Source organism: Ranitomeya variabilis, chromosome 5 (genome assembly GCF_051348905.1).
Source record: "Ranitomeya variabilis isolate aRanVar5 chromosome 5, aRanVar5.hap1, whole genome shotgun sequence".
Taxonomy (NCBI): domain Eukaryota; kingdom Metazoa; phylum Chordata; class Amphibia; order Anura; family Dendrobatidae; genus Ranitomeya; species Ranitomeya variabilis.
Genome location: NC_135236.1, coordinates 386,278,051 through 386,296,027, shown reverse-complemented (window position 1 = coordinate 386,296,027; position 17,977 = coordinate 386,278,051). Strand labels below are relative to the sequence as shown.

Sequence of the window (17,977 nt, the reverse complement as noted above, 5' to 3'; positions counted from 1 at the left end):
AGGAGTATAGTACTACAATGACACAATACATCAGTACATCAAAATACATATAAATATACAAAAAATACTTGTACAAATACATAAGCATTGACAATACAGCATCAGAAAAAGGCATACTAGTCCTGATCTCTAAAATTCAACGAACTCACCCACAAAAGTGCAAAGAAGATCGCCCTCAAACAGATGTAAACAAACGACATTCCTCCAATAGAACTATAGCATTCCCCGTAGTCAAGATACAAACCACCCCCCCAGGATGATGCCATAACGGCCGTAGTCCAATCAGATACTCCTCCACAAATCATGTGATCATGGTGATAGAAAAAATTGCTGCACAGATCCAGTCCATACATGGGAGAAGTCTCCATTGCACATAACAGGATTAGTATCCAGGATATCGATCAGCTCCCAAACAGAATAACAGTAGTCCAATGCAAAATAACAGTAGTCCAATGCAAAATAACAGTAGTCCAATGGGATCTTTGTTTACATCAGTGTGGTCACAGGGGTAAGATGAATCCCTGCGCATGTTCAGTTAGTTCACAGCAAGCATACCCACTATATATGCCACAGGCAGCGTCCATAGCGATCCAGATAAGTAGCGATATCCTGCAGACTCATCATATTCCGATAGCGTTCACCTATGCAGGCAAATGGGGACAGCAGTCCATATGTGGCAGTTGTAGGTATGCTGCAGCTTGTCCATAGTGCACACTATCCCAGCCATATATAAATATATCAAATTCAGAACTAACAGTCTATAAAAATAAAAGCAAAACATCTCTACATTATTAGGCTCAAATAATGTCACCCAGGCCTGATTCAGAACACACCCTCAATGACAATATATCAAAGACCGCCCACAAGTGTACCTCCCCCATTGGAATCTACTTCAAAACATCGACATCATATATAGAAAACAACCTTAAACTGATAACCTTTAATAGTGCAACAAACATGAAGGACCGAAGAGATCTATCATAATAGCCACACCGATATGTGCAAATAGCCCTCCTGGGGAGGAAATAAAAAGTCAGTAAACAAAAAATGCTTGACATTAAGGGAATCATTCATCATTAATATCCCCACACATAAAAATAGCTAGTTCAATGGGACAAACCCTCAATATTCTACCAGGGATTCCCAGCTAGTCTCCCATGCTGGTACTTGCCTAGCCTCAAGCTGCTTAGCATTTACAATCTGGCGAGGGCAGGCACATTCAGCCTAGAGTGGCCATATATACCATAAAAAAAAATAAAGAAAGAAGAAAGAAAAATAGGAAAACAATAATGGTTAAAAACATTATACCAGAAGATTACTGTCAGAAATATTTAGCAGATACTAAAGGCAACAGCTCTGTTGGTACTCCAAATTTAACCCCCTAGGTGACAGGGTGTCGAGCTCAAAAATCCATCTTAATTCCCTCTTTTTTAAAAGGACAACACGATCTCCCCCACGTCGCATCACTGGTACATCATCAATCACCCTGTACCTTAGTTGATTGACCGAATGTCCCTTATCGTGAAAGTGTCTTGGTACGGGCAGATCCAGTAATTTGGTCCTAATCGTACTTTTGTGTTTGCTGATTCTTGCCTTGACCTCCATTGTGGTCTCCCCCACATAGAAGAGACCACACGGACAGGTCAAGACATACACCACAAAACTGCTCTTGCATGTATACCGCCTCCTAATGTCGTATTTTTTACCAGTATAGGGGTGACAAAATGAAGCCCCCTTGAGCATGTTACCACAGCAAGCACATCCCAAACATGGAAAATTGCCAAGGCTCGGCTGACTCAATGTCATTTGTAAATCCCTTTTAGAACTTCCAATATCCGAAAGGACCAATTCATCCCTTAAATTTTTGTTCCTTCTGTATGAGAATAAGGGAGGTGCCTGAAACTCAACAACATTGGAGTGACCCTTATTCAGCAAAGACCAATATTTACGTATGATACCCGAGACCTTCGAACTCATACCATTATATGTACTCACAAATGGAATTCTTTTGTTAGTCTCTACCCTATCCTTTGGGACCAAAAGATCCTCGCGTCTGGTATCCAAGGCCCGCTGTTTATATTTAACAAGGTCACCCCTGGGATAACCCCTTGTTAGAAATTTATGGCACATATCTTCCAGTCTATCATCAACAGAAGTTTCACAGGAAACAATCCTCCTCACTCTCAACAGCTGACTCCAAGGCAGGGACTCAACCATCCTGCGTGGATGTTCACTGGAAAAGTAAAGAAGATTGTTTCTATCCGTTTCTTTCACATACAAATCAGTATGTAAGCAACCACCAAGTTTGTAGACACAGGTATCCAGAAACTGGATCCTATCCTGAGAACATTCCATCGTAAAACCAAGACCAGGATGGATGTTATTCAGATAGAAAAGAAAGGATTCCAACTCAACTCTATCCCCATCCCATACCAGGAAAATATCGTCGATGTAACGCCGCCAGCCCCTGACACAGCTCCAAAAATGCTTGCTGTGAACTAACTGAACATGCGCAGGGATTCATCTTACCCCTGTGACCACACTGATGTAAACAAAGATCCCATTGGACTACTGTTATTTTGCATTGGACTACTGTTATTTTGCATTGGACTACTGTTATTCTGTTTGGGAGCTGATCGATATCCTGGATACTAATCCTGTTATGTGCAATGGAGACTTCTCCCATGTATGGACTGGATCTGTGCAGCAATTTTTTCTATCACCATGATCACATGATTTGTGGAGGAGTATCTGATTGGACTACGGCCGTTATGGCATCATCCTGGGGGGGTGGTTTGTATCTTGACTACGGGGAATGCTATAGTTCTATTGGAGGAATGTCGTTTGTTTACATCTGTTTGAGGGCGATCTTCTTTGCACTTTTGTGGGTGAGTTCGTTGAATTTTAGAGATCAGGACTAGTATGCCTTTTTCTGATGCTGTATTGTCAATGCTTATGTATTTGTACAAGTATTTTTTGTATATTTATATGTATTTTGATGTACTGATGTATTGTGTCATTGTAGTACTATACTCCTATTGGTGTTTTGTTCTAATGAGGGGTGGTGCTTGGGATATATAATGGTGGTTGGAACATGTGTCAAACTGTGCTTGATAAAGGTTTATACCGAAACGTCGCCGCAGTTGGCAGATTAAAGCTGTAAGTTTTTTCTTATCACTGACCGTTGTGGCGCTGTCCTCTTTTTTACATTATGGATTGGACTTTTTAGCTGGGCTGACCCCCTGGCAAGGACTTGCGTCCACAGGCCTAGGAAGGCTATAAGGGACATAGGGTGCGGTTTAACCTATTTTTTGGATTTGTTGACCTGTTAATTAAGTCCTTGCGCTAACTAAAATATCTGTTCAAATGTAGTATACAAGACCAGAATGAGAAAACCAAGGGCCATAGCATTGCTTCAAGCACCATTATTAATAAGAGCTTGATCTGAGGGGCCTCAATTCTGACTCCAAAGACTCATGATTGGCTGCAGTGGTCAGATGACTACAATGTGATGTAACCATACACTCACCGGCCACTTTATTAGGTACACCTGTCCAACTTCTTGTTAACACTTAATTTCTAATCAGCCAATCACATGGCGGCAACTCAGTGCATTTAGGCATGTAGACATGGTCAAGACAATCTCCTGCAGTTCAAACCGAGCATCAGTATGGGGAAGAAAGGTGATTTGAGTGCCTTTGAACATGGCATGGTTGTTGGTGCCAGAAGGGCTGGTCTGAGTATTTCAGAAACTGCTGATCTACTGGGATTTTCACGCACAACCATCTCTAGGGTTTACAGAGAATGGTCCGAAAAAGAAAAAAAATCCAGTGAGCGGCAGTTCTGTGGGCGGAAATGCCTTGTTGATGCCAGAGGTCAGAGGAGAATGGGCAGACTGGTTCGAGCTGATAGAAAGGCAACAGTGACTCAAATCGCCACCCGTTACAACCAAGGTAGGCCTAAGAGCATCTCTGAACGCACAGTGCGTCGAACTTTGAGGCAGATGGGCTACAGCAGCAGAAGACCACACCGGGTACCACTCCTTTCAGCTAAGAACAGGAAACTGAGGCTACAATTTGTACAAGCTCATCGAAATTGGACAGTAGAAGATTGGAAAAACGTTGCTTGGTCTGATGAGTCTCGATTTCTGCTGCGACATTCGGATGGTAGGGTCAGAATTTGGCGTAAACAACATGAAAGCATGGATCCATCCTGCCTTGTATGGAGCATCTTTGGGATGTGCAGCCGACAAATCTGCGGCAACTGTGTGATGCCATCATGTCAATATGGACCAAAATCTCTGAGGAATGCTTCCAGCACCTTGTTGAATCTATGCCACGAAGAATTGAGGCAGTTCTGAAGGCAAAAGGGGGTCCAACCCGTTACTAGCATGGTGTACCTAATAAAGTGGCCGGTGAGTGTATATTCCCTGCATGATGACCCTTTTCAATTTTTTAAACACTATATTCAATTACAAGTCAAGTGAGCAAAGCAAGGGCGGACATACTATTAGTGCAGCTGCACAGAGGCCCAAGAAAATAATGAGGGCAACTTCCACCTCCAAAGCAGCTGACGTATAAATGGGGTCATTATGATGAACTATTGGACTACAAAAGGCCCGTTTACTAAATAAGAGAATAGCATCCCCATACAGGTGACAATCCAGCAGCTGTCGGCTGTACACTATAACTGACAACTTGGTGCATCAGCTACGATCAGTGTTGGCACTGTCCAAATCTGTTTAACCCCTTAGATGCTGCTGTCAATAGTGACTAAATCATATAAATGATTAACAGAGTGTGGGGGGCTTCTTCTTTAACCCCATTGGCACTCTGAGATCATGATTGCGTCATCCTGATGTTTGCCATGGTAATTCAGGGCCAAATAACGACCTTAGAGTCTGCCCGCTATAGCAGCCTGTTCAGAAGTTAGCGACATTTAGGTGGTAAAAATACACTTTTTATTTCTGTCAAGTCACTTTGTATTCATTACCGAACAGTACCGGAAAGGTTATAAACTACCTGACAACAGTTTTCAATATGTCAAGGGGTGTTGCTTTTAAAATGGTATCAGTTTTGGAGGTTTTCCAATATATAGGACCTCCAAAGTCACTTCAAACCTGGATAGGTCCTTTAGAAATATAAATTTTGTAAATTTCCTTGAAGAAATGAAAAATTGCTGCTACAATTTTAAACGCTAACAAAATAAAATAACATTTTACAATTGGTGCTGATGTAAATCAGACATGTGTGAAATTTTCAAAGTTTGAAAATTGTTTTTTTTTTAACATTTTTGTCAAATTTCTGATATTTTTTATAAATAAACACAAAACATATCGACCTAAATTTACCATTATCATAAATTACAATGTGCCACAAAAAAAGTCTCAAAATCATTGGGATTTGTTAAAGAGTTATTATCACATAAAGGGACTGGTGAGATTTAAAAAAATTGGTCCTGTCACTAAGGAGTTAAACAGCTTAACTAGAATAACAGTAAAAGAATAAGAAGACAACTTAGTCCCTCAAGGACGTGCTCTTTTTAGTTTTTTAGATAGCAACCATTGACATTTTTGCTTTAAAAAATGCGTTATTAAATGGGTGTGTTATTAGAGATGAGCAGATCAGGCAAAATTTAAATTCATGGATAAATGGTGTAGCGGCGCTAATGAAAAAAGAAGAAAGAAGATGAAGTGCATTAATAGCAGCTGGTAATTGGTAAAATTTAAATTCACCTGTTAGAGTGGATATTTCCTGGAAATTCCTTTTGTAGAGAATGACTGTCCCTTATTATGCTCTTAGGTCTTCACAGACCCCAGAGCAGAATGAGCATAAGATGTGAAAAAGAAAAAACATCCACATACTCACCTTAAGGCTCTCCTTTTTGGCCCCTTTGCCCTTCACTGACACATGTCCCATCCTCGCTGAATCTTCTTTTGATGGTTGCAAGTGCTGAAATCCCCAGGACTCTCATGCTAGGCCAGGACAGTTGGCTCAGAAGAGACCTAGGAAGGTTCTGCACAAGTGAGTAAAAGGTCACAAGGTGATGATGTCAGAACTTGTGCTGTAATCTTACACACTGTGACCTTGAGCGCACCTACACAGATATTAGCACTTGAAATCTGTAGATGTGACCAGGACCAAACAGGCTGGAGAGGTGATTGGTAAGATGAATGTGAGGTGTATTTTAACATTTTGATGGCCTTTACAGTACAGAAAAATGGCATCCAGTGGCTGACATTTTGCTAAATCCACGTGCAAAAGCAAATTAAAAAAATTACAAAAGCGAATTACCAAAATTCAGCATTTTGGCAAATGCGGAGCTTTGTAAAATTCTAATAGAATTCAATTCCACACAAATACATTTGCTCATTTCTAGTTATTATAGCACAATAAGACAAGACTTTACATTTTACCACTTATCTTGGTAATGAGTATAACTCTTACATTATTTGGCATTAGCAGCGTAGGTTCTGTGCAGTTCAAGCCGTCGTCATTGAAACTTGATTCCAGACTTATTATGTCATCAATAACGTCATCCATCTATTAAAAAATAATTATATGGTGTGACTTAAAGGATATGTATTTCTTCACATATCTGACATGATCAATGCACTTTCATAATCAGTCAGTCATGACTAAAGGTAGATGATTTTAAAGAATATGGTAGGTCTCAGAGTACACAATTCTAGAAAGAATTTCTAAAATCAATCCGTGCATCAGATGAAGGTGAGGGATCTGACTGAATCTTTATGCAATAAACTATATATTGGCACATGTAAATAAAACAAATTTGCAACTTTCTGCAAGTGCCAAGTTCTTCAATGCTATCCTTAGTATAGAACATCAATATTTGATTGATGGGTGTGCAACACTGATCAACTGATACCAATGCCAATGGCGGACGGAAGTTCTCGGAAACTGCAGAAACACATTTCTATATTGGCCCCGACCAGGGACTGCAGATTAACACTCGGCCATGGCCACTATAGTTTTAACAGTTTTGACAGAGCTGCTGTGTTTTGGCGGCATCCAATAACCTCCGTCAGTTGATGGCACCAGTAACAGCTGATCGATAGACATGTTCAGTTTCTCACCAGTACCATCATGAAGAAAAATAAGTAGTGGCCAACTCCTGTAATCACTGCCACTAATGGGGTTGTTCGACCACAAAATCCAGATTTTTTTAAGCTAATCTGTGCTGTATTGTAATATTCAACACCCTATAAATTTAGTTTTTTGTTTCTGCCTTTCTTTCCTCCTGAATTTCACTTTATTGCCTGCACCAACTTTGCTTACCTGCGGCTCTACAAAATGTGAAAGTTCCCTGTGCTTTATTATCTAACCTCACAGCCAGAGCATGCACTGCCCGACCTCTGTGTCCAGCACCGCCCTCTGCATACTCACCGGCTGTCAGTAATCTGCCAATGTGTTGACCTCTGTCATCACTCCAGTATTGCAAATGATAGAGCAGTATCCTGTGTCTGTGGAAAGCAGCACAATCACTGCACCCCACACCCCATCCACAGTGGTGATGAAGTGAAATCTATTGTCATGCATGTTTGCAAGAGTGGAAGTAAAAGTAAGTGTATGTATAGAGTGGGTGAAATAAGTATTTGATCCCTTGGCGATTTTGTAAGTTTGCCCACTGACAAAGACATGAACAGTCTATAATTTTAAGGGTAGGTTGATTTTAACATTGATAGAATATCAAAAATAAAATCCAGAAAATCACATTGTATAAATTATATAAATTTATTTGCTTTTTGCAGTGAGAAATAAGTATTTGATCCCTCTGACAAAAGCAAACAAAATCAGCAAGGAATCAAATACTTATTTCCCCCACTGTATATACATATAAACCACATAATACACCTCAGTTGCTGCAGAACCTAAGTCCATAGTGATGTATCTACATATATACAGCATAATACACCTCAGCTGCAACAGTACCTCAGTCTATAGTGATGTGTGTGTGGATGGAGGGATGGATGGGAGAGGGATGGATGGATGCACACATCACATTATACTCACCTATGTAGGAGCTTTTTCCTTCATGCTTTGTCCAATCAGCTGAGTCATTCCCCTGCTGCCTCATACTGTATGCTGCATGGGAGGCTGGAGCAGGAAAGGGAGGGTCTGGCAGAGACTGGGGGTGGTATCTTTGTGACATCACCAACTAGTTTCTGCCAGACAGGAAGACTCTAGTTGGTGAGTGAGCAGCTCCTCCAGAATTAGGAGACAGCTGCTCATATGACTGTGTGACATCTAGGACACCATACAGAATGATGAAAGAGAGTAAATTACAAACTGTCAGCACTCTGTGTTAGGGCTAGTGGAACACACAAAATAATATAAAGGGAGATAAGATGTGCATTCGCAGCCCGGGTCCACCGTGCAGAGATGGAACCTGCTGCTGAGTAATGGCGGATGGACGCTTGCTCACATGTGGGTTTAGACCACACGCAGTGTGAATGGAAGCGAACTCTGTTGCTTCACAGAGTCGCCAAATATACGCTGCACCCTGTTAGCAGTCACAGGGTGCAGCTGAAAGACGCTAGTGGGATCCCTATGAATCACTCCCACTAAACTGGTGATTGGACTTGCTCTGACCCTCATTTGCTTTTGAGCCCATAGCCTGAGGATGCCCTGAGTCAGATGCTGAGTTCAAGCGGGAATTCCCACCCTACACTGATCGGTTATCAGGACAGGACTAACTAAAACATTTACCGCACTGAGTGCGTACCGCGCCGCTCTGGCGGATGCCACTAACCACCCTAACTAGGGTCAGGAAAGCGCACTGGCGGTCGCTGCTAATAGATGCTGTAGCTTGTGCCTTGTGCTGGATGGCACAGTCTGGCGATAGGTAGCTCAATCACCCAAGTACTTTCAACAACACTAGGGATGGGAATGATTAAGGAGCTTTCACCAGATTCAGTCATACATCCACACACACACACAATTTCAGTTTTATACTAGCGCATGGCTGAGCGGCCATGTGAACCTTTTATAGCTGTAGCCTTCCAGGACCTTCCTAGTGATCCAATCAGAGATGCTACAGGACCTGAGCATATGACCCCTGACCTCCAATGAGAGGTCATCCTGTGGGCATGCTTAGTAGCAGAAAAGCAGGACTTAGTCCCTGGAAAGTCTGCTCATCGCTGATCAATGCTGGTTACAAAGGCTGAACCTGGAAAGGCAGCAGTAACCAAACGCACAGTATCTACTTGAGCCAGACGCTGGGATCGACGTCTGGAGGAGAATGGGAGACTGCAGTGGACATGGTTCGAGATTCCCCTTGTGCAGCGGTGGGAACTCAACACCTAACATTACCCCCTTCCTAGGGCCCCACTCCTTGGGCCCCGCTACGCTTGAATGCAGCGAAGAGCTGAGGAGCCTGAATGCTCTCAATAGGCTCCCAGGACCTGTCCTCTGGGCCATGACCCTTCCAAGCCACCAGATAGAATTTTCTGCCTTACCACCTGACACCCAATGATAGCATTCACCCAATGTTCCAGCAGATGACTCAGAAAACTGGGACATTTGAACAGGTTTTAGGAGGGACACATGAAAGGTGTCAGTGATATCTAGGCGTGGAGGAAGAGCCAACCGGTAGACCACAGGATTAACTTGTTCCAGGACCTTGAAGGGGCCTATGTAGTGAGGCACAAACTTAGTGGACTCAACTCGCAGCCTGATGTTATGGGTGGAGAGCCACACTAAGTTGCCAGGAGCAAAGGTTGGAGCGGGGCACCGTTGTGCATTGGCAGAAACCCTCATTCTCTCCTTGGAGGCCTGGATGGCATCCTGTGTGCGGTCCCAAATGTCATGTGCCTCCAACGTCCAGTCTCCCACCATAGAATTGGTGGATGACATGGGCATGGGCACAGGGACACGCGGATCTTGGCCGTAGTTAAGGAGGAATGGGGTCTGCTCAGTGGAGTCGGCTACAGCATTGTTCAATGCTAATTCCACCCAAGATAGCAAGGATGACCAGTCATCCTGCATAGCAGAGACAAAATGTCGCAGGTATGTGAGTCTGTTTGGCCCTGTCTACCAACCCATTCATCTCAGGATGATATGCTGAAGAGAGATTCAGCTCAATCTCCAGAACCGAGATGCAAACTGGGGACCCCGGTCACGGACAATTTTGTCAGGCACACCGTGTAGGTGAAAAACATGCTTAATGAACAACTCCACCAAGGCCCGTGAAGAAGATAACTGTGGAAGAGGCACCAAGTGCACCATTTTGGAAAAATGGTCTATGACTACCCAGATAATGGTGCATGTTATGATCCGGTGACCTTGGAGCCGCATGGGACTTTCTCAGGAGTAGGTGGAACCTGTACTGACCGCAAACCCTAAACTGACACAGCAACTAGAAGTAGCCATGGGGTGTACCTAACACATCCTAGACACCTCGACACAGCCGGAGGACTAAATACCCCTATAAATGGAAATGGGAATTCTATTCAGAACCCCAAAGGATAGGCAGCCCCCCACAAATATTGACTGTGAGTATTAGAGGAAAAGACACACGCAGGCAGAAATCAGGATTTAGCAAAAGAGGCCACGCTAGCTAAATAGGAAAGGATAGGACAGAATACTAAGCGGTCAGTATTAAAACCCTAAAAATATCCACAGCAATATAATAAAAAAATTCCACATCTAACTAAAGACATGGAATGTATATCTGCATCTCCTGAGAATCCAACTTGACTGAAAATATCCAAACACAGTCTAAGCTGGACAAGAAAAAAACATGAATAGCACTGAATTGTTAAGCACACAGCATGTGTGCTGTAGAAACAAAAACCAGACACTTATCTTTGCTGATTTGGCAGCAGGGCAGGAGGAACCAGACAGAGATGCAAAACCTCCAAGAACAATGGAAAACTGGCAGGGGCTAATGAATCCTGCACACCTAAATATCCCAGTCAGAGCTGCAATCAGCAGGGACACCTGCCCAGGATTGCAACCCAGGGACAACTGCATTACTATCAACAACCACCGGAGGGAACCCAAGAGCAGAATTCACAACAGGTGCAGCTACGAGACTTGGGTAAGCCCACCACAAAGTCTATCCCAACCATTTTTCAGGGCCTTTCCACCACCGGCAGGGGGTAAAGTAGCCCAGCAGGCCATTGCCGAGGAGACCGATTCTTGGCGCAGGAGACACACGCCCGAATATAGTCTCCAACGTCACGGGTCATATGCGGCCACCAGTATGTCCTCGCCAGGAGCTCAGATGTCCTCTTGGTCCCAAAATGTCCACCCACCCTTTTACGAGTGAGCCCAAGAGAGAACCTCCCGTTGCAAATTAGGTGGAACAAAAGTCTTGCCCGGAGGCACAGACTCTAAGGAGACCGGGGCCAGAGTTCTCAGGCTCTCTGAGGGAAAATTTAGTTGAGGCTCCTCCTCCTCCACTGATGACACTACGGAGTGGGAAAGAGCATAGGCATGGATGTTCTTCTCCCCAGATAGATAATGGAGGGTGAAGTGGAAGCTGGAGAAGAACAAGGACCATCTAGCCTGGTGAGAGTTTAGCCACTGAGCTGTCTGTAAATAAACCAAATTTTTGTGGTCAGTGTACACTTGGAAGGGAAAACCAGCCCCCTCCAGGAGGTGTCTCCACTCTGAAAATGCTAACTTCATAGCTAGCAACTCCCTGTCTCCGATGGAATAATTCCTCTGCGCTGGTGTGAAGGTCTTAGAGAAAAAGAAGCAAGGATGCTTCCGACCTTGAGCATCCTTTTGGAATAGGACTGCTCCAGCACCGACTGATGAGGAATCCACTTCCATTATAAAAGGTTTATCTACATCAGGGTGATGTAGAATGGGAGTGCTAGCAAAGTGGAACTTGATAGAGAGGAAGGCCTTGGAGACCTCCTCAGACCACAATTTGGGATTTGCTCCATTCTTGGTGAGGGCTACCAAGGGAGCTACCAAAGTTGAGAAGTGGGAATGAACTGGTGATAATAGTTAATGAACCCCATAAAGAGCTGCACCACTTTGAGAGAATGAAGTTCCTGCAAGTCCATCACAGCATGTAGCTTGGCATTATCCATAGCCAATCCCTGGGTGGAGATGATATAGACCAGGAAAGGCAAGGACTCCTGCTCAAACACACACTTCTCCAACTTGGCATAGAGGGAGTTTGCCCATAGGAGGTCGAAGACTTTGCAAACAACTCTCTGGTGGGAGTCTATATCTGGAGAGTAGATGAGAATATCATCCAGATAGACTACAACTGAGGTGGTGAACATATCGCGGAAGATGTCATTCATGTCATTCACAAAGTCTTGGAAAACAGCAGGAGCATTACAGAGCCCCAAGGGCATCACCAGATATTCATAGTGCGCGTCCCTGGTGTTAAGTGCAATCTTCCATTAGTCCCCCACACCGATGCAAATCAGGTTGTATGCACCCCGCAAATCTAACTTAGTAAATACCCTCATCCCTCGTAGTCTATCGAAGAGCTCAGATATTAGAGGCAGAGGGTATTTGTTCTGAACGGTGATGGTGTTAAGACCCCAGTTGTCAATACATGGACGTAGTTCTCCGTTCTTCTTTTGCACAAAGAAGAACCCTGCCCCCGCAGGTGACACTGACTTCCTAATGAATCCTCTTGCTAGATTTTCCTGGATGCATAGTGACATTGCCTCCATCTCCGGGAGAGACAGGGGATAGATTAGTCCCCGGGGAGGCTCTGACCCAGGCAAGAGATCAATAGGACAGTCATAGGGGTGGTGAGGCAGAAGAGTCTCTGCAGCTCTCTTGGAGAACATGTCTGCATGGGGTCAATAGTGCTTGGGGAGAGAGGAAAGATCTGCGGGTACTTCAGTAGTTGCAACCTGAACGCACTCCCTCAGACATCTACCCTTACAAGATTCACTCCATTCCAGAATTCTCCCAGAGGACCACGCTATATGAGAAGAGTGGTAGCGTAGCCATGGTATCCCTAACAGGACCTCATCAATTCCCTTGGGAATAACTAGCAGGGAGATAATCACCTGATGAGTTGGAGAAATGGATAAAGAAAATGGAATGGTCTGGTGTGTTATCTATGAGGGCAGTGTCGACCCATTTACCTCTCGTACGGTCACAGGTTTGGCGAGCATCACTCGGGGTATTGCCGTTGGGCGAAGGCAGATGACATAAAATTGCCCTCCATCCTGGAATCCATGCAAAGCTCTACCGTAAGAGTGGTTGGGCCGTTTGGTAATTATCCCCTTGGAGGACAGTTTGGAGGAAAACGTCACCGTGTCTATTATACCTCCTTCTACAACGACTAGACGCTGACATTTTCCCGACCGCTGGGAACATCTGGAGGCAAGATGTCCTGACTGCTGGCAGACATGACAGACCTTGAGTGCACGAGTGGTCCGGGACTTAGATCTGCTTGTGACACCTCCATGGCCTCATGTGGCCCGGATGCCTTGACCGGAGATTCCAGAGGTCTGGCGAAGGTGGGAGCCAGCGGAAACCTCTGCCTACACTGGGATCGCTCCAACCTTCGCTCGTTAAAACGAAGGTCGATGCGAGTGGAGACCACTTTTAGCTCCTCCAGTGTGGCAGGAATCTCCCTGGTGGCCAAAGCGTCCTTCACATGTTTAGCCAGCCCCCTCTAAAATACAGGATGAGGGCTTTATCTGGCCACTCCAGCTCTGATGCTAAAGTCCGGGAGTGGATGGCAAAATGACTGACCATGGATGAGCTTATCTAATATAAAAGGAGATAAGAGGTGGGTTCGCAGCCCAGGGTCCACCGTGCAGAGATGGAACCTGCTGCTGAGTAATGGCGGATGGACGCTTGCTCACACGTGGGTTTAGACACAGAGTCACCAAATATACGCTGCACCCTGTTAGCAGTCACAGGGTGCAGCTGAAAGAAGCTAGTGGGATCATTATGAATCACCCACCACTAAACTGGTGATTGGACTCACTCTGACCCTTGGTGGCTTTTGAGCCCGCTCCTGAGGACGCCCTGAGTCAGATGCGGAGTCCAAGCAGGAATTCCCACCCTACACTGACCGGTTGTCAAGACAGGACTAACTAAAACATTTACTGCACTGAGTGCGTACAGTGCCGCTCTGGCGGACGCCACTAACCAAACGAAACTAGGGTCAGGAAACCACACTCATTGTGCACGGTGCCACACTGGCGGTCACGGCTAATAGACGCTGTAGCTTGTGCCTTGTGCTGGATGGCACAGTCTGGCGATAGGTAGCTCAATCACCCAAGTACTTTCAACAACACTAGGGATGGGAATGATTAAGGAGATTTCACCAGATTCAGTCATACATCCACACACACAATTTCAGTTTTATACTAGCGCATGGCCGAGCGGCCATGTGAACCTTTTATAGCTGTGGCCTTCCGGGACCTTTCTAGTGATCCAATCAGAGACGCTACAGGACCTGAGCATGTGACCCCCGACCTCCAATGAGAGGTCATCCCGTGGGCATGCTCAGTAGAAGAAAAGCAGGACTTAGTTCCTGGAACTTCTGCTTGCTGCTGATCAATGCTGGTTACAAAGGCTGAGCTTGGAAAAGCAGCTGTAACCAAATGCACAGTATCTGCTTGAGCCAGACACTGCGATCGACGTCTCTGCTGAGCAGGCTCCACTGTGGCTGGAGGAGAATGGGAGACCGCAGCAGATATGGTTCAAGATTCCCCCTGTGCAGCAATGGGAACTTGACACCTAACACTCTGTATCCTAATTACACACACTAATTATACGGAAAGCCCAGACAACCCCTTTAAGAAAGAACTGTCATTTCATGCTTAGTAATATTAGACCCCATACTTTTATTATTGAACATGTAGGGAAAAACAAGCTGACTGACATAAACACTAATCAAACCTCTTCCACACATCCTGTCAAAAATAATTTAATATGTAAAAATGATCACAACATAAAACTTAGATTTTGGGGCTTCTTTGATATCCTGAGCCACCTTTGATTTGGTAAGCTAGCTAAGCTATTAAAATTGCTTGTACATTAAGCACGATTTGTTTCAGTGTCTCAGTTTAATTAATATTCAAATATCTTACACTTATTTATGAATAATTTTTGGTAGATACCATTAAAAATGTAACATGATTCACTGAATACATAATGAGGTGCAAAAATCCACTGGTTTAAACTAAAAGCCAAATGATGACCAGTAACCCTTTTATTTGCGTTCTAAAATTTTATCCACTAAAAGTTTTTTTTAAGCAAGTTTCCCTTTCAGTTCAAAGTATAATAAAATCAGTGGAAATGTTATATTAATAATTAATATGACTTTATTCACAATTAGAAAAGAGGGGATATTCAAAATACTGTTTACAAATCATCAGCTCAGCAAATCGTATCTACTATCATTAATAGCCAAACTAGTACAAACTAAATATGTAAATTGAAGAACTTTCCAGCTATTGCTCAGCAGTTACTAGAGAACCACTTAATGAAAGGAATAATGTAAATGTTTTGGTTGGTGATGGGCCAAACATTTTCAGTCTATCAATCTAATGAGGACTAGGCAAATTATTTATAAATGTCAACATAATGCTATAAGATGGTTCCAATCGCCCCGGCCACAAAAGACCAATGACATGCGCTGGTGAACCTTATTAAAACCATAGTTTTGCCAAGTAAGTGTTAAAAAGCAACGTGTGAACTGCAATACAGCATTTAAACATTAAATAATAGACTTTCTATACATTTTGACCCAATGAAGATGTAAATCAATTTTACCTTTTCTAAATTAAAAAATAAATTATACTGAGTCCAAAAATTATCTTAAATATTGGAAACACAATGATCGAAATGTACTTATCAGGGTATTGAGAGTTGATCCTTGTTACCTCATTTTCATGATTGTTCCCCACAGTTAGTATTTTCGACACAGTGCCATTTGGGGTACAGCTTTCGGCTACAGGAGACATATGTCCATTACGTAAAGGTGGAGTTATTCCTGGAGGTTGGGCATGTGAATAGGAAAGAGCCTGTGATGAAAATTTAGTTCCGATTGTTAAATATTGTTTTATTTGGTGTTTTTGCGAATGTTGCAAGTGATACTTTGTTGAGTTGTCCAGGTGCGTTTGAACCTAAAATAGAAAATAATAATGTATCTTTAATACCAGCTAGGATAAAAGTTTGTAAAAGTTATGTGATATAATAACAGCTCTGATGTGTACACATGTTAAATATTTAGATGAGAGAAGCTGCATGTAGACTTTTTACTTTATTGACCAAAAATACTCGCTAGGGGAGATTGTGAAGCTGAATGCAATAGAACCTTAATATAAATTGTCTTAAAAATTAGCATGTATGGCTTACTGTGAAGTTATTACTGTTTTGTTTAACACACTTCACGTACACCTCAAAAGTAAAAAAAAATAGAGAAAGAGGCATAGTTTAGATGCATTGTAAAAGGAATCAAATTTAATCAAGAGATACGGGACACTCTTTTTTGTAGCAGAGTTTTGGTGACCATGTATGCCAAGTAGGTGTATAACTTTCTAAATAACTTAAATGTAATAATAATCTTTATTTATATAGCGCTAACATATTCCGCAGCACCTTATAAATCAACAGTTCATACACAAAAGTCATAGGTAGCAAAGCTAAAGATAATGCAAAAACTAAAGCAAAATGACAGCGACCCTGCTCATAAGAGTTTACAATCTACAATCCTCATATGTTATGAGCTATATGTCATTCTGATAAGTTTGCAGCATCCGAGGGGACTATTGATAAATCGCGTTTAAACTCATGTGATAAGATTTTCAGAAGTATTGCATATATATAATATGCAATATTAAGAAATATATATATATATATATATATATATATATATATATATATATATGTATAGTAAAGCATCATTAAAGCTTAAAATATAAATAATTATTTTGATACCACATACAAATATTGTGATTTCTATAGTAATGCATGTCAGGCAATAAAAGTGCATGAGTTCCCAAAATATTGTTGTTGTTATTATTATTATTATTACTAATAATAATAAAATTATAATAATATTACTATTATTACTATTATTATTGTTATTATTTCAATAATACCAATTAAAAAAGCAAGCATTTGGACTGATAAATAAAATACCTGAAGTATTGTGAACACATTTCCAGAAAAATTTCATTAAGAATATTAGCTCCATTATCTCATGTATTTCTTAATCAAAATTAAAAATAGTAAACTCTAAGTTAAAATGTCTTAGAAAGTGTAACAACTCTAATCTCTCCTCCTTACCTCATAGTATGAACAGTCAGCTAAATGAGGCATTTTCAGCAGATATCACAGTTCAGTGCTAGCGACAGAGGTACCAACCACACAGTCCTCTGGAGGTTGCAGATCAATAGGGACAATGTTTGAACTCAGTAGGACTTTATAATCTTACTGAGCATGATAAAGGATCTAATTGGCTACGAGGAAGCCATCCTTTGATTGCAAAGATTGACAGATACTTCAAATAGCTCTGCTTCTTGTAGATGTCACATTCCTTTAATTTAACCACGACAGGAATACTAGATGCAGCATAAACTGTATTGTCAATTGAGTCTTGCATCTTTAGTCCAGTGGGGCTTTCTCAGTGGTTAATTACAAACTTGTAGTAATAAATTCCTCTCAAGTGCCCCATGTGTGAGTATTTTTAATATGCTCTTAATTATCATCAGTAGTAATGCTTGATTTACAACACATATTTATCTCTCTGCTGTGCTCTAATTATACAATCCATTTAGAATTCCCCTAACATACATTAACATGCAGCAGTAATCCACATGAAGTATTTGCATATAAATTAAGCATATTTTGTCATCACTTTGTGCTAGTTATTTGGCCTTTTACATCTTAGTTATCTGACATTTTTACTATTACTTAATTATCCCTATAAAAATGAAGCAAAATATGAACAAATATATGAAGGCTGCTCTCTCCTATTAGAAATGCAATGCATGTGTAATGGTATA

At 42.2% G+C, this 17,977-nt stretch overlaps 1 protein-coding gene across 2 annotated transcripts in view; it reads right to left on the bottom strand.

Moving 5' to 3' along the window:
• The window catches only part of TFEC (transcription factor EC), a 91,451-nt gene extending 74,091 nt beyond the window's left edge, over positions 1-17,360 (bottom strand). The window contains exons 1-3 of one of the 2 annotated variants that reach the window (XM_077265024.1): positions 17,259-17,360; positions 15,851-16,093; positions 6,447-6,542 (exon numbers count right to left, since the gene is read on the bottom strand). In XM_077265024.1, the coding sequence (XP_077121139.1) occupies positions 6,447-6,542; positions 15,851-16,093; positions 17,259-17,291 (372 nt within the window). In that variant the 5' untranslated portion in view covers positions 17,292-17,360. The remainder of the gene's footprint in view (positions 1-6,446; positions 6,543-15,850; positions 16,094-17,258) is intronic. The other variant, XM_077265025.1, reaches the window with a different exon arrangement.
• Between the last annotated feature and the right edge of the window lie 617 nt (positions 17,361-17,977).